This window comes from Xiphophorus maculatus, chromosome 22, assembly GCF_002775205.1.
Source record: "Xiphophorus maculatus strain JP 163 A chromosome 22, X_maculatus-5.0-male, whole genome shotgun sequence".
Classification (NCBI taxonomy): Eukaryota; Metazoa; Chordata; class Actinopteri; order Cyprinodontiformes; family Poeciliidae; genus Xiphophorus; species Xiphophorus maculatus.
The window spans coordinates 21,962,073-21,985,929 of NC_036464.1; the positions used below are offsets into that span (position 1 = coordinate 21,962,073).

Below are 23,857 nucleotides of genomic sequence, written 5' to 3' on the forward strand. Positions count from 1 at the left end.
ACTCAAAAAAACGTCAGAATTCTAAGAAAAGAGTCAAAAAAAAATGTATTGGCCCTAATCTTCTTCCATACTCTTTGCATTGATATAACAGGCCCCAATAATATGTCAGGTATAATTCAGCCTCTTGCCTCTAATTAAAGTTAAGTCAGTGGGGTTGGACACAATGTCTACGGCCGGATCCGGGTTGGGAATTTTTTAGACCTGATCTAAACTGTAGCACAGATTTCTCCTGAGGATGCGGTAGGGGAGGGAGTCATGGGAATTTGCGTTCAGACTACAGAATTGTTCATAATTTAGGTGTAGTCGTTCACTTGTAGTTATTGGGCCGCAGTCAGTGGTTTTGTCACTGCTGAGAAAAAGTTAGATGTGATTTGCTTTATCTGTGATGGGATCTGTTCAACTTGCTCCATAGTAATTAAATCAAATGAAAATTAAATGCAACTGAAGGGCCTATAGCATCATTATAAAAATTGGTAAAAAATAAATTATGATAGACTTTTCTGTCAGTCAAAATTAGACACCAAAAAGGTCTAGCGCAACCTCTGATCCAATCTGACTGAGACTGACCTGTCTTGTAAAGAAAATGTATGAACAATTTTGTCTCTCGATGTGTAAAGCTATAAGTGCCCCAAAACCTGAAGCTATAATTATGTATAATGAGCTTTTTTTTTTTACTTCGCTACATTGTTGTTTAAACAGTTTTCTTTATTGATCACAATGAACTAATAAAGGTGCTATTCATAATAGATGCTTTGTTTACTAATTGCTTAATAAAAGAACCAGTTTTTTTTAAATTAATTTTAATTGCGTTTTATTGAACTGCAGAAAAATGTATTTCTACAAATGCAAGCATGCTAGAGTTTTTTTTAATGTTTTTGAAAACCACGGGCCACATACATTTCAGTTATGCCCCACTTTGTGTTGGTGTACCATATGAAAATCCACCTGCGTTTGTGGTTGCATAGCTCTAGAAACCGACTGTATTGATAACACATTAATGTGATAACCCTAATTAGATTATAATTAAGTAATAATATTATATGGCGATAATCAAGGAAGCAGCGGGCCCTTCAATCCAAAGTTGATAGTGAGAGATAAAAAAAAAGATGGAAGGAGAGACCCGTTTATACCAAATGCTGCCCTCTTCTGGTTAAGGAGTGCTTGTGTTATTCATTGACGGGGAAAAAGATGTAAAAACAAATTTTCTACATAGCCTGCACACACGGTGGGGTCTGGGGGTCACCGTCAGCCTCTCTTATGAATTTAGGAATTTTACTGTACCATGTTATTGTCTTTTAAATGTACAAAATGCTAACCAGACTTCATAGGACTTATGTTAATGTACATAAAACCATTAACAGGTGAGTTTATTCATAACCCAGACAAAGAGGTGCATGGCAATAAATTAAAATATTTGTTGAAAATGCTCGTTTTAGTAACTCAATTCACAAATATTACAGATTAGTTACACAGAGTCAGGCTGTTTACAATCAAAATTAAACCACACTTTGACAGTGGTTTGAAATTGTACATTTAGAATCTTTATATGCAACCAGGCTCTGTTGACATAGAGTAAAATCATTATGGCTGCTTTCTACAATAATATCACTGCCACATTTTCTTAAACTGAACTCACCTTTCTCTCTGAGATATTTTCAGCCTGTGTTGCACTCGCAGCATGTTTAAAACGTTTGCAAGGCCCAACAAGACAGCTGCAGCTGATACTTTAGATCATTGTCCGTTTGGAGAAGCTGCTTTGATTCTCTTGGAAAACCGCACTACATTTGCATCCAGGGCCCAGATAAAGCAAGCTCAGTTCTTTTCTAAACATGTTTCCTTATCTTTGGTATTTGCAGACAGATTTCAACAGATTTAATTTTCAACACTTGTGTGGGAAAAAAAATAGAACATAATTAGGTCAGGGACAGAAAGTGATTTAATTGCACTTAAACAATAAAAAATAACTTTAACAGGAGACAAATATGTATTCTTTATAAGGAAAAAGTTAGAACACCCTAGCCCCGTAGGAGCTAGACTTGTACTGTTTGGTGAAGATTCTTTTTGTGAGCTGAAAGTCCGATCTACAGTTCGCAATAAGCCAAGGGGGACACATGAATGAAGCCAACACTGTGCATCACCCTGAAAACTCCAATCTCATACTTAAAAATGTTTGGGGGTTATTTTTCTTCAAATGGGAATAGGAATCTGGTCCAGGTTGATGGGAATAGCCAAGCTCTTAGTTTAAACCCCCCCCCCCCAACAGATTAACACCTGGAAGATGTTAATCTTCGTCCAAATTGGAGAGGCGGAGGAGTCTTAACCAACCTGACCTCAAAATCCAACTCAGAGATAAATGCAGCGATTAAGAGTTTACTTGCACATCTGTCAGTTCAGATCATACACAAAAAGTATTTCACAACCTTTATTTGTGAACACATTTTTTATTGAAATGATCCACATGTTGTTAAAACAGTCTTATATCTTAAGAGCCACACCTTGCCTTTAAGGATTTATTCTAATTTATGCACTTTGGTGTTGAGGTAGAGAAGACGGTTTCTCTGTGACTTAATTATTATGTTAAAAAACACCCAGTTCTTTTCATTGAGTCAATGGTAAAATTCCTGTTTATCACAGCATCACCTGCTGAGGTTGACCCACATCTATGCACTGTGTAAATTTTTGATTCTACCAAGGAAGCTCGGTGCCGTCCCAGCTGTATGCCTTCCCGGTCTTTTCAATGCTTAGTGAATTAATGATGCCCATCAGACAGTTCACAGAGTGTTCAGCACTGAACAGCTTGTCGTTCGGCACATTCCGGTGATAAGGCCTGGAAAGGTCCGTGTTAACTGTTCCCGGATGTAAAGACACACACACCACCTGGAAACAGCAGAAAAGAAAATGGAGGTGCTTAGAAATACTTTCGTCCATAATTTTCGCTAGTACTTGGATTGTTATCTGGACAAAAGTTCAGACAGAAATCAAATTTATAAATTAACAAGAAAAATAATGACCATACCTGTGTTTCCTATTCAACTGGATAAAAAGAGCAGTTCCCCAAAACACAAAGTTGAGTACAAGCGAACGTTTACCTTGGGCTGACTGCGGCCCAGTTCTATGGATAAATTCCTGGTAGCCATGTTGAGAGCTGCTTTAGACATTCTGTAGCTGTACCAGCCACCAAGACCTGGGGTGTGGCAGAGAGGTTGGGAGAAGAAGAAGCACATTACATGAGATTTTACTCTTGGCTCTATTCTCTGCTTAAGTCTACACGTTATGTGAAACACAAAAAAGTTCACTGTGAACCAAACGTCACACTAAAGATACCGTTGTCTCCAATGGACCCAACTTTAGCTGTGATGTTGACGATGACGCCGCTGTGGTGCTTCGCTTTCTCTGAAGGCTGCAGACCGAAGGCGCCGCCGCCCTTCTGAAGGAGAGGGCTAAAATATTTGGCCATTACCAGGGGTCCCACCGTATTGGTCGTCAAGGTGGATATGATGCCCTAAAAAAAGGGAAAAAACTGAGCTGTGATGTGCATCTTATGAATGCAAAAATGCTTTAAAAATCCAGACAGTTATTGCAGTGTCTTACAAAAGTATTCTTGCAACGTAACTTTGTTCCCATTTAGTCACATTACAGCCAGCAACCTCAGTTTATTGGGACGCTACGTTTTCGGAGAAAAAAAGAGATTGCATTAAGTCTCCTTGACTCTGATACCCCTAAATAAAGTTATGTGCAACCAACTGCCTTCATTAACTCACTAAGCATCGAAAACATCCATCTGTCCAGACTCTGTGTGAAATGTTTTCTCATTATGAACACAGCTCTTCTGCAATAGTCGTGAACATTTCATAGATTGACGTTCAATCCATCATCCAAAAATAGAAGACTATACAGATAACACTTTCATTCCATGACTGACGCATGTACTTTATGCCCCGTGATCTACTGTAAGGTTCCAGCAAGAAATGGGAGTAGGAGTCATCCCACCAATATTACGCCACAAATCCACTTCCGGAGGTAGTCAAATCTGGAACTACTACGATCTGAAAGCATTGGATTTAGAAGAAACGTGTGATAGTGATACGACAAAAAGAAAATACAGCTTCAAAAGCAGTAGAAGTATGCAATGCACACACAGTCGTCTGAGAACACATGGCCTGTGGTCTATACAGATTGATTAGCATGGTGTGATCCACCATAGGAGGTTGCATGTTAATTGTAAGACTATGATCTGAAAGGGGCTTACAGAAGGTCTACTCACAACTACGTAGTTGTCTATTTAAACTGTAATCCAAAGCAAGGTCAGCGTTGATCATAGAAAGGGTCAAGAGATCAATAGTACCTTTGGAGGAGCTGCAGAAATCCACAGCTCAGGAGAATCTGTTGACAGGACAAAAGGTAGTCATGCAAAGATCTGAGTGCTTAAGAAAGAGGAAACACTTCGAAATTTATTTTGTTCTGTGCTCTCTATCAAATTTGACTAAGCTTGAACTGTTTTGCAAATAATCAAACAAATGTTGTGCCTAGATGTGCAAAATAGGTAGAGACCTACTCCAAAAAACCTTACAGTGTTAGCTGATGTGGATCTATAGTGTGTTGAATCAAGGGACGCTAATATTTTTCATATTCTTTCTGATGGACTTTAACATAAAATTCAAATAAAACGCTCCGAGGTTTGAGGCTGTAACGTGCAAATAAATTTAAGTTAAAGTGGTGTCAAAACCACAACGATCAACCAAGCCAATGTAATAAACAACTTATCAGTCATTGCTCATATGAATCCGTGTGTTCAGAATCAAGGGAACCTCGCAAACTAAAGTTAAGTTGCCACTTAAAATATCTTTAGAAATATGTTTGACATAATTTCTAGAGAAAGTTTTGACTCCGATCTTTGCACAAAAAAAAAGTGTCAAATCACGCTGTACCTGCGCTGAAACATCCCTCAAACTAGTTTCTCCTTTCCCGGTGGGGTGAAGCATCGCCGCAGAGTTCACGAGTAGATCCACCCGACCGAAGTTCTCCTTCACCCGCGCAGCTGCTTCGCGGATGTCCTCCTCCAGGTTCACGTCCAGCTTGAGGACCGTGAGTCTGCCCCGGTGTTGTCCCGCCAGGCCCCGCAGCTCCGCCGCTCCGTCCGGGGTTCGGCATGTCGCTACGACAGCAGCGAGGCTTTTGTTTTTTAGTATGTGTTTGCAGAATTCAAGCCCCAGTCCTCTGCTGGCACCTTGAATGAGAGCGACGGGAGCTGCCATGGCACTCATTTCACCAGCACACGTGACGTAATTAGTATCGTTTTGCTGCCTTCAATATCACTCGACGCCTCGTATTTATGACACCTAAGAGTCCGAAGACGATCTAGGAGGTTTAAATATCTGCCTGTTTTTAGCAAATATATTATAAGTTATTATATATTTTGAGGTTCCGTCGTTGACTTATTTAAACTTTGTGGAAAATTATTTCTTAAAGACGGTAAGAAAAAAAACAAGGTGTACATGAAGGCAACATGTGTCACAGTTACGCCCTCTACAGGCCACTTTTAAAACCACTTATACAATTTATTGCACGTGCCCATTATGAAGTATACATATAATAATATAACAAGACAACTGAAGGAAATAATTAATGGAGTAAAAAATAAATAAGAAAAACAATTAAAAAGTGGCAAATAAATAAATTTGTGAAATATAAATTATTTAAAAGCATAAATAATCCAATTTAACTTTTCGCTTCAGTTGAGCATATAAAGAAAAGAAGTTTATCAGTCATAGATAAGAAAACGAGATTAACATTCTAGGATTATGGAACACACACACAAATAAATAGCGACGGGTTCATGAAGAAATATTAATGTTAATCTGATTGTGGCAAAAAGACAGAAAAAGATCAATAAAATTACAGACATTAAGACAAAATATACATTGTAACTAAACTAACAAATTAGTTAGTTTTGTTACTTCTGTGTCAATTCTTCTGTAATTGATACAGAATAAATCAATTATTTGCAAGGTAAATGTGACTAAATTAACCGTTGAGCTATTTGCCTTAGCCCCACCAGCCAAAAATATGACTTAATTCATTCGTCTTAGTTTCATTGGAAAATATTGAGAGGTCGTTTTCACCTTTGGTGGATACACATACGACAATGACGAGTTTAGCCCAGTAGATGGCGGTAACGGCCAATGGTAATTTTTTTAAGCTAAATGCTAGTCTGACAGATTTTGTATTTATGCACTAAGAACCAAAGACTGATAACATATGTATAAAATATACGTGACAAATGCCTAATGAATAAAAGAGAAAGGGGAGAAACCCAGATATAAGCGGACCATCGCAACAACATCCAAAGAAGAAGTCAGTTGCCTAGCGACCCGTGGAAGCATAATAGCAGGTAGTAGCTAAACCTTCGGCTAACAAAAGGTGTTTGTGAACCAAAAGAGCCCTTAAATGCCTCCGAAAAGGCGAGGACCGCTGCAACTCGCACAAAGAGAAGTGGACGAAATCAAAAGACAGGTTTGTTAGAGAAAGGCGCCTTAACTTTGTTACAGTTTATTCTTCAAACGATGAATTATGATTTTTAACGAAGCTCAGCTAAAGCGTAGAGTTTTTGTTACTGAAGCCATAGCCAAATACAGGGTTAACGCAGACTCAAATAGGTATGCAGCATATATTTTTTGTACAATCGAGACTTGACTGCGCATAGAGTTTCATTGTTTTGCTGTGAAACAGCTTGACAGTCTGGAAAAGAGCGTGAAGAGCCAAAATGGATCCAAAGAGGAGGCACTGCAAAGGTGGGCAGTTATAAAGGATCGTCGGTAGCCATATTTCTGCTTTTACCTTCATCTGAACTTAAATGTTATTTAATTCCTTTCATCTAGTCTCAGTTTGGTTTTTAGCACATTTATTTATTTTGGTTTAAATCTGAATATCGTGTACAGATGCTACGAGTTGCAAGTTTCTGCAGAAAAGACTCTAAAGACTCTGCAGAATTTGACAAAGGTACGTGTCCTGCTATTAGACATATTAAATGATATTTGGGAAATGCAACCAGTATAGCTGATGTTGTATCTACCTAAATATTAATATATCTTATTTCTTAAAGATATTCATCTTTCAGAAAGATGAACATCATGAATATGGTCTGACACAATTTCAGTAATACATTTGCAAGAAATGTAATGCACTACAGCACTGAATAAATGAAAAAATTAAAGTTTCATAATGCTATGTATTATGATACTTTATCAGCAAATACTTCTATAATTTTATGGTCCATCTGCCAAACTGACTTTGTTGTCCAAGTTGTCACTAACTTGACTTTGTTGATTTCTGTTAATTTTGTTTTTCAGGCTGATGAGCTGGCTCCAGTGGGAAACTATGACCAGAGGAAACTAGAAGAGGAGAGACGTCTGCAAAACATCTTGGGGCGTCTGGTCACTCTGTCTCTGGAGCTTTCACCACCAGGCCCCAGCACTCAAGCTGGGTAAGCTCCAACATGTATACTTCAAGTAAATAATAAAATACAAGACGTATTAATAGACAAAATAAAAACGCTTATCATAAGATTCATAGTTTACATCTTGCATGCACATTTTTCTTATGTTTGGTCTGATGTGTTTGACATATACAGTATGATGTGTTGGAATTGCTACAAATTTTATTCATTCACATTTTTCATTGTAAAAAGTACGCTTTGTTTTACCAGAATTCTCTCTGTGATTATGTCAGTAAAGTGATAAACCGCGCTACATAAATAATCCTCAATTCTGACTTCTTTATTTTCCCGTTTTTGTTTTTTACTTGTAGCAATGTTTCAACAAAAGATATTGACAACAATAGTGACGACGACGACGACAGCGACGATAATTTTGAGGAAGACAGTGATGGTAAAGATGAAGGGGATGGAAGTACGCCTGAAAAGTCGCCCTCTCAGTCAGCCCCTCAAATCTACAAGGTCCTCAGCGATTTCAAAGCAGAGCAGGAAGGAGATCTGTCTGTTCGGGTAAATGGCCGTATGTCTGTCGCTCGCTGTACAAAACTTTTATGATGCATAAAGTTTTGGTAGCTAGTGAGATAAAATTATTTCAATATCCTATTTAAGATTGCCAAATTCTTCCAGCCTGAATTAAAAATCCCCTGCAGTAGAAAGATGCAACAAAAGAGGGCACTAAAGGCTTCTGTGTTGCCCTTTCATCTCCATCCCTGCTGAAGAAGGAATTTATACAGCACTTGATTTTATTTAGAGGTAATAGAGTAGGAAGAGGTAAATTGATATGCAAATTTAGGATTTAGCCTGTCCTTAGCCATTTACTTCACAATTACAAGCTGATTTGTGCCGATCAATTACATAAAATTCCTATAAAAGACATTGAAGATTTTGACTGTACAGTGACAAAGTACAAACAAGTTTAAGACCTCGTGGAGGGGGTGTCAAGAAAATCCGAGCTCATCCCACTTCCCCATGCTGGAGATTTTAGTTTAACAGTAATAATAAATAAAGTTATCTTTAAAATGAATCACTCAAGTGACATCAAGGCCCAACAGTAGACTTAAGTGTCAATAAAGTTAGTTTAACAGTAATAATAAATAAAGTTATCTTTAAAATGAATCACTCAAGTGATATCTAGGCCCAACAGTAGACTTAAGTGTCAATAAAATAAATCTGGTTGTGTGTGTTGTTTTTGTCTAAAGCAAACTTTGCTTTAATTTTACTTTTTTCTATCTAATCATAAGAAATCATAGTCAGACAGAGAGAGTCATGAAACAGGAAAAGCAGGTTTCCTGGAAAAAGAGGAAGTTTCCAGCCTGCAGATTCATAAAAATAGATGAGACTATTTCTTATTTTAAAGCATGAAAGTTTAAAGAATTAAATCTAAACATTTTGATAATTTGATAAGATTCAAAGTAAAATACTTATATTAATATTGGTTTACTTGTAATAATACTTACACTTATATTTGTGGGAACACTTACAAGGAAAACAAGTAACTGTAACTTTAGTAGTAAATAATTAGAATCATGTATTATTCTTTTGGTTTCTTTTCAGAAAAACATCTGTAATAACTCACATTAGGATTATAATAAGGATAATTAATAAGTTATGGTTATAAAATCATAAATGAATGATAAATCAGAGAAGCTGAAGAAAATAAATGTGATATAAGTTATGGTTATAAAATTATAAATGAATGCTAAAATCAGAGAAGCTAAAGAAAATAAAAGTGATATAAATGTGATTTTGACATTGAACTTGAAATGGTGTAAAAGGTGTAACTGCAATTAAACATCACTGATATGTTGGAGGTAGAGAGTAGGTGAAAGGTGAAAGGCAAGGAACTAACAGGAGAGCAGAGATGATCAACGCCTTATTTAGAGAGTAGGTGAAAGGTTGTGCAGGCAATGGAGACAGGAGGTTGAGCAACTCTGAGACATTAGCACAGACATCAGGACATAATGTCTGTAAGACAGTGATGGATATGAGGTCATCTGTCTAAGCAGACAGCCAATGAAAACGCACCAAAAGGGTGGATAAACCCTATAAAAAGTGGGTGCAAAAGAGGAACCTTTTGTTGGATCCTCCGGGCAGCTTCGAGCCAAGATCGAGATGGACAAAGAACTCTGCAGCTGAAGAAGAGCCGGGGCCACGGAGCCGAAGACTGTCCTGCTCATGCATGGGGACCAACCCGTCTGGCCCACAACCTGTGGCTTCGAATCGCACTTCTCTCATCGGCTGGGTTCAGACCCCAAAGACAAAGATGAAGACAAAGGCAAAGACAAAGAAGAAGAACTGGTGCCTTCCTTCCTGCCAGCACCAAGTCCTGTGTGACCTCACCATCCATGCGGAGAGGAGGCTCATCAGACCTACAGAGATTCCTGCCTTCGCTGATCAACATCTTCCTCCTGCTGCAACACCTTCTTCATCATCAGACCTGCGGAGATCCTGGCCTTCATCGATCGGCGTCTTCCTCCTGCTGCAACACCTTCTTCATCATCAGACCTGCGGAGATCCTGGCCTTCATCGATCGGCGTCTTCCTCCTGCTGCAGCACCTTCTTCGTCGTCGTGCCAGGTCTGGGGTTCGAGGCGCCAGGCTCCGTCCGTCTCTCTCAAAGGTTCCCTTTTTTTAGTTTTCAGTGTCAGCAGTAGGGAAAGACAGACTAGATGATTGATTTTACTTATTTGATTATTTCTGCTACTGAATTAAGCTGTACTGACCCTTGCAAAAATGCCTTACTAATAAAATATTTAGCATAAAGAAAATCTAAAAGATGTTGTGGACATTCAGTTAATGAGTCACCTTAAAGTTCTTTGATGGTTGTAAAATAGCTGTGATGTTTGATTCTGGAGAGGAAAAAGTTTAAAATGTTTTTAAGTTGCTGGTAGCCCAAATTTAAAACGTCATCCTTGGGACTCGCCCGAGTCACTAAAACCTACCTGGTTCAATAACAAATGCAAGTTGTAAAATAAGAGAACGAGCGACCGTTAACAGGTGTGCTCTGTGAAACTAGTTGGCTGTAGGCTGCTCAGTCTGGCTAATTCACAGAGGGAAGAAGGGTGAGACACCTGGATGTAGGCCGTTAAAAATCAGGTGAATCGTTTCTCGAAACCAGCTTAAACAGAGTTTACTTCAGTTCTGGACAGGGTAAATCCCGGCAGATTTAGGAAACTCAATTAACCCGTTAGATGGAGAGCTGGTAGCACATCTCCCCTCTCAGAAGAGGAAGTACGAGAGTGAGAGAGTAGAGACAGAAAGGAGGGGGGGGGTGTTGCGCAACAACAAGTGGCGCCCAACGTGGGGCACGACTAACGAAGTAGGAGGGCCCTATGCCAAGTCAGTGAAAACAGATGTGAGACTCTGAATAGCTCACTTGGGTTACTAACTCTTAGGGAAAAGAGTTAGTGGTGACTGATAAGGCCATCAGTCACAACCCTCGCAGTAACTGTATAGCGTACAGGTGAGGGAAAGCTTCTACTGAGGATAGAATGACCGGATCCAGACAGTGAAGCTAGTAGCCAACATAGTCTAGACCCATCCCTGCTCAAGAGCGCAAAGAGAGGCTTTGGGGGATAGACAACTCGAACCGACGGAGAGACGGAGTGATGGATGATCACTTCGAGGAGGAAAATCTGGGGAAGAAACCGGAGGAAGCCGGCCGTCCAGATCGTTTGGAAAAGGAGGAGACCTCAACAGAACTGCATCAACTTTCTGCACAGCTACCCAGGGCACCCAGGACAGCGGATGGAAGGTTTGTTCATCAAGAGCACAGTCCCATGGGGTTCAGTCTGCATGGATGTAGCAGAACCAATGGGGACAACAGGAAAGAGAGGTGAGAAGTACCTCTTGGTGCTGATGAACACAGTGACAACTGCTAGAAGAGCAGGTCTTCCCCTGCAGAGGAACTCCGTTCACGTCACAGAAAGCAGGGAGGCGAAGACACTTCTCCTTTTTGCTCAGAGAAGAAAAAGGGAAGTTGCAGCTCAAAGTGTCACTGAAAACAGGGCAGAGAGTTTGGATTAAAGCTCAAGATCGGCCTGCAGCTACGGGGATCAAGCTGAGATTCAACGCCCGAGTTTTTGTAAAGCAAGTACTGAACTTCAACACAGTACTACTGATGAAGAAAGGGGTCCATGAGGAAGCAGTGCTCAAGCCAGTTCTTAGCTACAGCGAACCAGAACATTACGAGACGATGGCCAGAGAATCAAGCACCATGCCATCCTACAGTAGACTGGCCACTATTACAGGAAGGTTGCCGTTCAAAGAACAACTTCAAGGCTTTGGACTGGGAGGGCCGTGAAGAAATTGGACTATGCTAAAGAAGAACTCCTGTCACAACCTGATGGATTAAAATGGCAAAGGATCATGATTACGGATAAAGTGTCATGATGCTTATGCTTTTTGCTTTGCTCTGCTGAACAGTCAGAATTTTTTTTTTTTTGAGGCCTTCTGTCTCAGCCCATCTTCCCTTCCCTAAAGAATCATCCCACATCCTGAAGAACCGACAGTTCATCCAGCGAAAGTTCCTGTAGAAGAATCAGAACGATCCAAGTTTTCTTTGACATTCATCACCTCATGGGGGAAATCAAAACTCCAAGGAGGGGGTGTCAAGAGAAGTGGAGTTTTGATGACTACACTGAGCCCTCTGTGACAACTGAGGATGAAGAATCTGCATCTTCACATCCCAGACGAACCTCTTCTCTTTCCAGGGGATGAGGACGGCGAACTGCAGGAGGGTGATGGACTCCCAGCATGTGAAAGGTCTGACCTCGTGGAGGGGGTGTCAAGAAAATCCGAGCTCATCCCACTTCCCCATGCTGGAGATTTTAGTTTAACAGTAATAATAAATAAAGTTATCTTTAAAATGAATCACTCAAGTGACATCAGGGCCCAGCAGTAGACTTAAGTGTCAATAAAGTTAGTTTAACAGTAATAATAAATAAAGTTATCTTTAAAATGAATCACTCAAGTGACATCTAGGCCCAACAGTAGACTTAAGTGTCAATAAAATAAATCTAGTTGTGTGTGTTGTTTTTGTCTCATGCAAACTTTGCTTTAATTCTACTTTTTTCTATCTAATCATAAGAAATCATAGTCAGTCAGAAAGAGTCATTAAACAGGAAAAGCAGGTTTCCTGGAAAAAGAGGAAGTAAGTTCCAGCCTGCAGATTTATAAAAAATAGCTGAGACTATTCCTTATTTTAAATCATGAAAGTTTAAAGAATGAAATCTAAACATTTTGGTAATTTGATAAGATTCAAAGTAAAATACTTATATTAATATTGGTTTACTTGTAATAATATTTACACGAACATTTGTGGGAACAGTTACAAGAAAAACAAGTAACTGTAACTTTGGCATCAAATAATTAGAATCATGTATTATTCTTGGTTTCTTTTCAGAAAAACATCTGTAATAACTCACATTAAGATTATAATAAGTATAATTAATAAGTTATGGTTATAAAATCATAAATGAATGATAAATCAGAGAAGCTGAAGAAAATAAATGTGATATAAGTTATGGTTATAAAATTATAAATGAATGCTAAATCAAAGAAGCTAAAGAAAATAAATGTGATATAAATGTGATTTTGACATTGAACTTGAAATGGTGTAAAAGGTGTAACTGCAATTAAACATCACTGATATGTTGGAGGTAGAGAGTAGGTGAAAGGTGAAAGGCAAGGAACTAACAGGAGAGCAGAGATGATCAACGCCTTATTTAGAGAGTAGGTGAAAGGTTGTGCAGGCAATGGACATAGGAGGTTGAGCAACCCTGAGACATTAGCACAGACATCAGGAAATGTCTGTAAGACAGTGATGGATATGAGATCATCTGTCTAAGCAGTCAGAAACCCTATAAAAGGTGAGTGCAAAAGAGGAACCGTTCGTTGGATCCTCCGGGCAGCTTCGAGCCAAGAGATGGACAAAGAACTCTGCAGCTGAAGAAGAGCCGGGGCCACGGAGCCGAAGACTGTCCGGCCATGGGGACCAACCCGTCAGCCCCACAACCTGTGGCTTCAAATCGCACTTCTCTCATCGGCTGGGTTCAGACCCCAAAGACAAAGATGAAGACAAAGGCAAAGACAAAGAAGAAGAACTGGTGCCTTCCTTCCTGCCAGCACCAAGTCCTGTGTGACCTCACCATCCATGCGGAGAGGAGGCTCATCAGACCTACAGAGATTCCTGCCTTCGCTGATCAACATCTTCCTCCTGCTGCAACACCTTCTTCATCATCAGACCTGCGGAGATCCTGGCCTTCATCGATCGGCGTCTTCCTCCTGCTGCAACACCTTCTTCATCATCAGACCTGCGGAGATCCTGGCCTTCATCGATCGGCGTCTTCCTCCTGCTGCAGCACCTTCTTCGTCGTCGTGCCAGGTCTGGGGTTCGAGGCGCCATGCTCCGTCCGTCTCTCTCAAAGGTTCCTTTTTTTTAGTTCTTAGTATCAGCAGTAGGGAAAGACAGACTAGATGATTGATTTTACTTATTTGATTATTTCTGCTACTGAATTAAGCTGTACTGACCCTTGCAAAAATGCCTTACTAATAAAATATTTATCATAAAGAAAATCTAAAAGATGTTGTGGACATTCAGTTAATGAGTCACCTTAAAGTTCTTTGATGGTTGTAAAATAGCTGTGATGTTTGATTCTGGAGAGGAAAAAGTTTAAAATGTTTTTAAGTTGCTGGTAGCCCAAATTTAAAACGTCATCCTTGGGACTCGCCCGAGTCACTAAAACCTACCTGGTTCAATAACAAATGCAAGTTGTAAAATAAGAGAACGAGCGACCGTTAACAGGTGTGCTCTGTGAAACTAGTTGGCTGTAGGCTGCTCAGTCTGGCTAATTCACAGAGGGAAGAAGGGTGAGACACCTGGATGTAGGCCGTTAAAAATCAGGTGAATCGTTTCTCGAAACCAGCTTAAACAGAGTTTACTTCAGTTCTGGACAGGGTAAATCCCGGCAGATTTAGGAAACTCAATTAACCCGTTAGATGGAGAGCTGGTAGCACATCTCCCCTCTCAGAAGAGGAAGCAGAGAGTGAGACAGTAGAGACAGAAAGGAGGGGGGGGGTGTTGCGCAACAACGAGCCCTACTGCTGATACTAAGAACTAAAAAAAAGGAACCTTTGAGAGAGACGGACGGAGCATGGCGCCTCGAACCCCAGACCTGGCACGACGACGAAGAAGGTGCTGCAGCAGGAGGAAGACGCCGATCGATGAAGGCCAGGATCTCCGCAGGTCTGATGATGAAGAAGGTGTTGCAGCAGGAGGAAGACGCCGATCGATGAAGGCCAGGATCTCCGCAGGTCTGATGATGAAGAAGGTGTTGCAGCAGGAGGAAGATGTTGATCAGCGAAGGCAGGAATCTCTGTAGGTCTGATGAGCCTCCTCTCCGCATGGATGGTGAGGTCACACAGGACTTGGTGCTGGCAGGAAGGAAGGCACCAGTTCTTCTTCTTTGTCTTTGCCTTTGTCTTCATCTTTGTCTTTGGTGTCTGAACCCAGCCGATGAGAGAAGTGCGATTTGAAGCCACAGGTTGTGGGGCTGACGGGTTGGTCCCCATGGCCGGACAGTCTTCGGCTCCGTGGCCCCGGCTCTTCTTCAGCTGCAGAGTTCTTTGTCCATCTCTTGGCTCGAAGCTGCCCGGAGGATCCAACGAACGGTTCCTCTTTTGCACTCACCTTTTATAGGGTTTCTGACTGCTTAGACAGATGATCTCATATCCATCACTGTCTTACAGACATTTCCTGATGTCTGTGCTAATGTCTCAGGGTTGCTCAACCTCCTATGTCCATTGCCTGCACAACCTTTCACCTACTCTCTAAATAAGGCGTTGATCATCTCTGCTCTCCTGTTAGTTCCTTGCCTTTCACCTTTCACCTACTCTCTACCTCCAACATATCAGTGATGTTTAATTGCAGTTACACCTTTTACACCATTTCAAGTTCAATGTCAAAATCACATTTATATCACATTTATTTTCTTTAGCTTCTTTGATTTAGCATTCATTTATAATTTTATAACCATAACTTATATCACATTTATTTTCTTCAGCTTCTCTGATTTATCATTCATTTATGATTTTATAACCATAACTTATTAATTATACTTATTATAATCTTAATGTGAGTTATTACAGATGTTTTTCTGAAAAGAAACCAAGAATAATACATGATTCTAATTATTTGATGCCAAAGTTACAGTTACTTGTTTTTCTTGTAACTGTTCCCACAAATGTTCGTGTAAATATTATTACAAGTAAACCAATATTAATATAAGTATTTTACTTTGAATCTTATCAAATTACCAAAATGTTTAGATTTCATTCTTTAAACTTTCATGATTTAAAATAAGGAATAGTCTCAGCTATTTTTTATAAATCTGCAGGCTGGAACTTACTTCCTCTTTTTCCAGGAAACCTGCTTTTCCTGTTTAATGACTCTTTCTGACTGACTATGATTTCTTATGATTAGATAGAAAAAAGTAGAATTAAAGCAAAGTTTGCATGAGACAAAAACAACACACACAACTAGATTTATTTTATTGACACTTAAGTCTACTGTTGGGCCTAGATGTCACTTGAGTGATTCATTTTAAAGATAACTTTATTTATTATTACTGTTAAACTAACTTTATTGACACTTAAGTCTACTGCTGGGCCCTGATGTCACTTGAGTGATTCATTTTAAAGATAACTTTATTTATTATTACTGTTAAACTAAAATCTCCAGCATGGGGAAGTGGGATGAGCTCGGATTTTCTTGACAGGTGTGAATACATTATTTTAGTCTGATGTCCAGTGTTGGTGTCTTAACACAATCTATGTGCAGTGCTTCTGGGATAAATGTTTCATAATAGAAATAAGTGGATTCTGTCTGCTTTGTGCCTCTTTTTTTCCCCCCAATGTTGTCTTGATCGTAAGTTGTTGAATACTTGAAAGCCTTTTCCTGTGATTTCATCACTAAAGCTAAGGCTCGCTTCTTGAAATGTTCTTACCTTTTCAGAAAGGAGAAGTGTTGAAGATAATTAAAAAGACAGCAGATGGATGGTGGCTGGCTCAGGACAAGATAGGGAACAGAGGAGTTGTTCCTAAAACCTATCTGAAGGTACTGCAGAAATCCGGAAAACCACAACTGTTTAAATTTCACCAGCACTTAACTGAAAATCTTAATTCAAAGTTGTACCAAGAAAATTAAAATATAACCTGTTGGTATTGTAAATTTTAGATTTTTTTTTTTTTTGCAAAAGTCTTTCCTTTTGTTTTGTATTTTGATCTTTACTAGATTGGCGTTGGTGTTAATGATGAGCATGACAAGGATTCGGATGAGAATTTGGATGAGGAGGAGGATGAAGACGATGACGAAGATGATGAAATCCAACAGTCGGAACAGGAAGAAGAGGAAGATGAAGATGTAGATGAAGATGAGGCCGACGATGAAAACAAAACGTATGACATCATTTATCTACGCAGCTTAAATTGTCAGTGTTTTATCTTGCTTCTTGGTGTTCTCCAAATTATTATGAGATATTGTAAAAAAAAAAGAAAAGAAAACGTAATCTCACCAGCCCTGTTTGTTTATGTGTTTTGCGTTCATCTTGCGTTCGTCTTTCACAGCAAAGCTTCTAACTGGTCAACTTTCAGAAAGGCTCTGACGGAGGTAAAACTGTATATCTGGCATAAATATATATTCTCTATCTTCTGATGGTGTTGGTAATATTACTATCTTCAAATAAAAACGTAAACTGTTTTTTTTTTTAAGTGCATGACATTAATTGTATGTGCTTGTGACAGATTGATACAACAGATGTGCTGTCAGCAATGGGAGCCATTCCTTCAGGATTCAGGCCGTCAACTCTCAGTAAACTCCTGGCAGAAGAAGGTCATTATACATCTAGTGTTACTCTCTCTCTCTGTATGCACAACCACTGTCCTTATCAAGCTGCAAAACGCTGGCTTACATGAGAACTCATTTGGATTTTGTAAAATATTAAACTCCAAAACTGTTCTGTTAAAGCAAAGGTGAGCAGATTGATTAAACTTGCATGATCCTGCAAGAAGCTCCTTGTTGAAAACGTGGCTCCGGATCAATTCAGCCAATTCGTACCCAATCTGCAGCCACATGTGATCATATAATGCCTTCAAACTTGTAAAGAAACCATTTTGTACACATGTGCTTAAAAATTGTTAGTTTCTTATTTATTTATTTTTTAGTAATTATGGAGACGATCATAAAAATGCTCAGATCTCAAGTAAAATTTCAATCAAAACAAATAGATTTGATTAAATAGCTAATCTAAAAATGACCGCTTAGAGCTTTTGCTGCATTTTCCAGCTGTGTGTGTGGTTCATGGTTTTATACACGGTCATATTTAGATGGCGGGTTTGTGAATAATTAATGGAAAAATGTCATAGTTAGTAAATATAACTCTCTGTAGGGGAGCCATTTTTTCTATACGTTGTTTGATTAAAAGGTGAAACTGTCAACGTTTTTGTCTTTTTAAAGGGGAGCGATATAGAGGAAGTCATTATATTCAACCTGAGCTCAGCCAATCACAGCTTTCCTTTAAAGATCTCTTTTTAGACCCAGACACCGGCAGGGTGAGTGCTTCTCTATGCATATGTTTATTACTTCACAACCTTCATAGTGTTTAATTTAACTACGTTTCTTTCTAGAGGTCGCAGTATGTACCCAGTTATGACCCATTCTGACAAGAACAGGTTATTTTTTGTTAACTTGTGCAGGTCCGTGCTCGCCAGGTCAGGAACTGTGTTTGTTTTAATTTGTGGAGCTGCAAGATGATTCCCACTCCTGGGGTCGGAGTTCAGGTCCTCAGCAGACACATCCGTATGTGTGCTTTTGATGGAACGCAGGTAACAGGCCTTTTCTCTGTTACATACAACATAGTCATCCTCTCTGTATGTAATTTATTTAAACTAGACCGTAGCGTATTTTCCAGGTGTTGAGTAACATCCACACGGTGAGGGCGTCGTACACCTCAAAGGACCCAAAGACATGGAACTTCTCTCCGAGGGTATGAGAGGACTGAGGCTGCCACATCATAAACACTGAACACTAAGATCAAGTTGACCTCTGTAGAGGTAAAGATCTTTACTCATTTCTGCATTTTGCGTTTGTCAGATGACCAGCATCTTGCCAACTATCCTGGACGGAGACTGCTTCCTTCGCTGCAACTCTTTGTCTCCGAACATTGGAGTTCTTTTTGAACTTGGAGTCACTTTTTTGCGAAACGTAAGTGCTCATGTGTGACATGTGAAAGCACAATACGGCACATTTTTATTATGTCATGTAAAATTCACATTTTTCATATTTTTCCATTTTTGTCTGTACTGCTTCTAAAAACAAAGTGTTTTTTGGTGTCTGGAAAATGAACTGTTTCAAAAACCTTCCGAATGTAACGTCACAAATCAGCAAGCACTGCCTCTACATTCTTGTTGGTTGTGCAGGAGGCTCCAATTCTGCTTTTCAAAGCCGTACGTTTGTATAATTGCGCAGCTGTTTGCATCCATTGTCATGTATGAGTATAAGCATTGAGGTTAGGGGTGTGGCCAGCAGCAGCTTATATGGATTCTAAAACGGCTCATTCTGACAACAGATCAAAAATCATTCTTATTATCTAAGAAGGATTTTGTGAAAAAAATTAATAATTCTGTTTTGTGTATCTCATAGACCTATCCTAGCCTGTTCAAGGAAGCATAATAGGTCACCTGTAAGATGTGATGTATGATTTTAAGTCGACAGGTGAGAGAGGAGACCTGAGCTGTGGTTGGGCTTTCCTCAAACTAACTGACGACAGCGGAAATCCACTCCAAAACAGGTAAATGAGAAGAGATGTCGATGAATAAAAGAAAATACACAGAACTTGTTTGTACCTCAATGTAAAAGTAGTTAAAAGCCAGAAAAAGTAAGCACATTTTTTTACGAGAGCTGCAGAATTTCCTACTGAGAAAATCCAGTCTTAATTGAATTTAACATTTTGTCCAATCTCCCGCATAGAACCTATGAACTGCCAATAAATGGCGGAACGCCATATGAGAAGAAAGTCGTGTTGGAAGCACCCGTTTCGAGAAGATGTAAGGAAAAGAAGCCAAACTTTTAAAAATGGTAACAGATGATGTCCAAACAACAAAAAAAGTGGATTTTGTGTCTTTTGTTGACTTCCTAGCTCCGGGTGGCGTTTTTCAGCAGATGCTCCAGGCCCGACGGCAGCCCAAACTGATTGTTAAGTTGAAATCGGCAAGCAGTCGGACCAGACTGCAACTCAGGTGGGGGAGGGAGGGGAATCAGCGAGAAGAGCAAGGCGCCGAGCTAAAACACATGCAGGGGATTACGTGATCAATAAATCACTCCAAGTTTCAGTCAGACACATTCCTGGCTCCGCTTGGATTTACACGTGTGGGCGATTAGGCTTAAAGTGACAGCAGGCCCATTTTAGGTGCCAGAATGTTTCACACTTAATATTATTTCAGGCTAACTTTCAAATAGATTACTTTTCTCCTGAAACATGTTCTGTGATATAAAATGTACAAAACTGGACTCAGACACTTCACTCACAATTTATTTGAAGGCTTTTTTAGCAACTGTTGCAGCACCAGGTCTACCAAGCAATGCTCCTAAAAGCTTGGCATACTTTGCCATGGAACATTTTTAAATTTTTTTTTTGTCTTGGCAGAAATACTCTAGCTCAACTAGTCAGGAAAAGAAGCTGTAGGGAATGTATTTTTTCGATGCGTGGAACAGATTTCGGGCTATAAAAATGTTTAGCGAGAAGATATAACGGCAGTGTAAAAAAAATAAATATCCATCAGTAGTCCTACCACCGTCACCGCCATCATTTAGAATTGGCAAAATAGTTTAGATTTGTTAAATGTCACAATAAGAAAAGAAGGAATAAATCTCAGATTTATTTATTAACGTCTTAGAATCAGTTTTTATACAGAGTCCTTGCTATCTCTTTAAACAATGAGGGAAAATCCAGCTGATGTAATGGTTTTTAGGTGTGCACACTAATAGTTACCCAACACACACACACACACACATAGACGTTGTGAATAAAAAGTAGAGTTGGATGATACGGTTGAAAAACCTAACATCATATCAGTCAATATCAATAATTATTAATAAGTTTTCTGTTTTAAATATCTGAAATGCTGCCAAACCAGAAGCATGACCTTTCCTGTTTTATCCAGTTTCCACTCAAATCGTTGTTTTTAGAAGTTAAACAGTCTGTTGCTAGGTAACCAAAAAGTGAATGAGTTAGTTGATGCCACCAATCTTGGTTAACTCAGTGTGAGACATTGGCCTGTTAAAGTCTTTCCTCTGCCTACATCTCCCAGGATGCTGTGCGGTTCTGGATTGGCGTTCAGTGAATATTCTGTCAGATCGGATGTATTATCTATTGATATTGATCACGTGTCTGTCTTTTCAATTATACAGTTGATCCTCAATACAGTTTTTCTAGAAATTGTGAACACAGTGTGGCATGTGTCGCATTTCATTTTATCAACAAAACATCCAGATGTTTGGTTTTCTTCTCACTCTATCGATATACTTCCAGTTGCTGGTGTAGATGAGTGACACGTTCATGTTCCTCTTCAGTCTCCTCCCGGACACTCTGCTGCACTGTCTGAGCTGTGTCCACCTGCTGGTCCTGCACCGCCAGCTGCTGGCCGACACGCTGCTCATGGACAGACTCACCATGCAGAATGCAGGCAAGACTCCGACAACTTTAATCCGACAAAAAAAAATAAATAAAAATACTTTCAATTGGCCACAGCTCAAAGTGACACCATCTTTTACCTTTTTATCTCTGACGTAGATCTTATATGCAGTCCAATACTTTCAACTTTCCCAGTGCTGTTGGACCAGACTGACCTGCTAGATGCCCTCAGGGTGAGAAATGGGGGAACTGTGGTCACGCTTGTTTACTGTCACCAAATTAGGTGCAGTTATTTTTTGTCAAAGCACAACCATAAACACTTCCTTTAAATGACACTGGTTTGATTTTAGTTTTTGTTTTTCTTTTCAGAGTGCCTGGCTGGAAGCTGAGACCAATATGAGCAGAACGCAAAAGGTTCGCATACATTCTTGATAGCGTATGTTATCAGAACATTTGATGCGGATGGGAAGCTTGGTTAGGTTGTTGCATCATAAATTCTTGTTTGTTTTTTAAATGTAACGACTCTGTGTGTGCAATCGCAGGAACAGCCTGCAGGGGGTGCTGTAGATTTAAGTGAGGAAGCAGAAGAAAAATTTAGAAAATTAATCTGTACCGTACTTCCTTTTAGTGTGTGCAAAATTGAATCAAACGTAGCAATAAAACAAAGTGTGATTCTCTGTTTGCAGCGAGACCTGTCATATCTGAAGCAGGAGTTTAGTAAAGTCTACATGTCGTCGGTGTACTTCCTGCTGCACACGCCCTCTCTGCCCTGCTATCGCTGGGCCGACCCGCCCTCAGAGGAACAGCGGGCCAGGGTCATCTACAGCACCTTGGAGGCTCTGAAAAACTCCCAGCAAGCCACCGGCCAGTCAGCTTCCCCAGGAGTCTTTTTTGACTCCTCTCATTCACATCTTGCTTTCGATGTCGAGGAGTTGACCTTTGATCTCCTTTCCGTGAGACGGTAGCGACGACATCGCCTCCAGGACTAAAACTGCCTGTGATTGGCCGGGCTGGATTTAGGAGGATGCAGCTTTTCTGGGCTGAAGCCACCTTCTACCCATGTAAACACAAGTGGACTGATGGTTATGAACTCGTTGAAGGGTTTTTTTTTTTTTTTAGGCAGTGTCCAAATAAAAATAATTTGTTCTAAAACAATCTGTGTAGGTGTCCATCCTAAAATATTCTTTATAGACTAGTGGAAATTGCTAGAAATATCTTACTCCAAAAAAAAAAAAGATCCAAAATACCATGACAACCTGTATGGTGAGGTAAGTACAGAAACGCTTAAAAAAAAAAACTTGTGAAGCATCTGCTTAAATCTTACCATTACAGGGGTCAGGGTGGAGGCAGGGTTACGACATCATAGATTTAAATAGTTACCTATTGTTTACATACATTGGGTTTTTTTTAGCTGTGCTTCTCTAATATTTTTACTGGTGTGGTCTGGCCACTCCTATGGAATTTTTCTGGGAGTGCTACTGCCAGGCTATTGTAAAATGTACTTCAATTTGTTCCCCCCCAAAAATTAAAATATGCAATTTTTGGATTTTGTAACAGTTTTAAATGATAATAATAATAATATATGTAATAATATTCAATATTACTAAAAAAATAAAAAACAACAACACAGAAAACAGTTCATGTTTGCAATGCTGTTGCTTTTACAATAAGCAATTCTTAATGAACCCAAGTCATAATCTAAATTAACAGATGTTCTTAAACATCTGTTAATTTAGATGAACAGATGTTTAACCGGCTGAAAGATTTTTCAGCCGGTTTAGTGGCTTTCCTACCAATATCCATTCTTGCACATATTACGGTGTGATTGTGTAGATGGAATAAAAGCACTTTACAGTAAAAAGTAACAATGTTTGCATATTTTATTGTTTGTATTTTTTTAATAACATCTTAATAACAGAACTTTTGTTGGTATCAACATTTACCTGAGCTGCTCTTTCAGCTGTGTCCTCTGACGGGTCATTGAGAAGCTCCAGTCTTCTCCACCCATTAGTTCAACATCAGTCGTGTGGGCGTGTGTGTGTGTGTAGTGTAGAGTTACAGGACAGCAGAACAGTGTTTGGAGTTAACAATTAGCTGGCATGGGGTTTTTTTTTTAGCCGGGTATAAAAGCAGAGGAGCAGTGGGAGGTTGGTCCAGTGTGAGCTCAGATGCTTGCGCTCACACATCCGAAGCGACATATAAGTGCTGCAGAAAATATGTTGTGTAATGTTGGAATAAGTAAAAATCATATACAGTAAAGATTATTGAATGTCTTATAAATGTTTGATTCTTGCTCTGGACATTTGTAATATATTATTTAATGAAACAGTACACCAAAATAGAAATTATGCAACGTTTGTGTTTATTTGACAGCATGTTTCCCAAAACATTTGCTTAAAAATACAAAAAGTTTGCACCACAACCATTGATTCTTTGTATTATGTTAGCGATTTACGTGTTTCTAATCTTAAAATTAGCACATTTAACACTGAACTTAAAGGAAGGTCCAGTTAATCTGAAGGGCAGTTCAGATATCCGCATGTCCATGAACGCACCTCTGAGTCCCAGCTCCAAACCCTGGAGTGGTTCTTCTGTGTACAGATGCACTTAGAATAGAGTCTTTATGAGTTTCTGTGTTTGCAGGTGAATCATATTTCACATCCTGTATTTCCACATTC

The 23,857-nt window shown here is 39.4% G+C and overlaps 2 protein-coding genes across 5 annotated transcripts; one reads left to right on the plus strand and one right to left on the minus strand.

The window, feature by feature from the left end:
- Positions 1-2,421: 2,421 nt before the first annotated feature.
- On the minus strand, positions 2,422-5,612 carry LOC102237741 (C-factor-like). Its single transcript, XM_005814489.2, has 4 exons — positions 4,929-5,612; positions 3,325-3,502; positions 3,090-3,184; positions 2,422-2,877 (listed from the first exon to the last, which is right to left on the minus strand). The coding sequence occupies exons 1-4, from the start codon at positions 5,262-5,264 to the stop codon at positions 2,686-2,688; spliced, it is 801 nt and encodes a 266-aa protein (XP_005814546.1). The 5' UTR covers positions 5,265-5,612; the 3' UTR covers positions 2,422-2,685.
- Positions 5,613-5,895: 283 nt separating this feature from the next.
- Positions 5,896-23,490, plus strand: nphp1 (nephrocystin 1). 4 transcript variants are annotated; one of them, XM_023327435.1, is made up of 20 exons: positions 5,896-6,513; positions 6,730-6,791; positions 6,939-6,999; positions 7,350-7,483; positions 7,807-8,002; positions 16,505-16,606; positions 16,784-16,947; positions 17,116-17,158; positions 17,293-17,380; positions 18,005-18,099; positions 18,244-18,372; positions 18,459-18,533; positions 18,641-18,751; positions 19,255-19,337; positions 19,517-19,593; positions 19,686-19,785; positions 21,119-21,231; positions 21,339-21,462; positions 21,549-21,593; positions 21,866-21,958. In XM_023327435.1, exons 1-19 carry the CDS (start codon positions 6,448-6,450, stop codon positions 21,577-21,579), a joined length of 1,854 nt encoding a protein of 617 aa, XP_023183203.1. In that variant the 5' UTR covers positions 5,896-6,447; the 3' UTR covers positions 21,580-21,593; positions 21,866-21,958. The 4 variants fall into 4 exon arrangements, 2 of the variants coding, with proteins under 2 accessions (XP_023183203.1, XP_005814550.1); XR_002752109.1 differs by having other exon boundaries at positions 5,897-6,513; positions 19,686-19,741; positions 21,339-21,412; positions 21,866-22,007; XM_005814493.3 differs by having other exon boundaries at positions 5,901-6,513; positions 21,339-21,412; positions 21,866-23,490.
- The last annotated feature ends 367 nt before the right edge of the window (positions 23,491-23,857 follow it).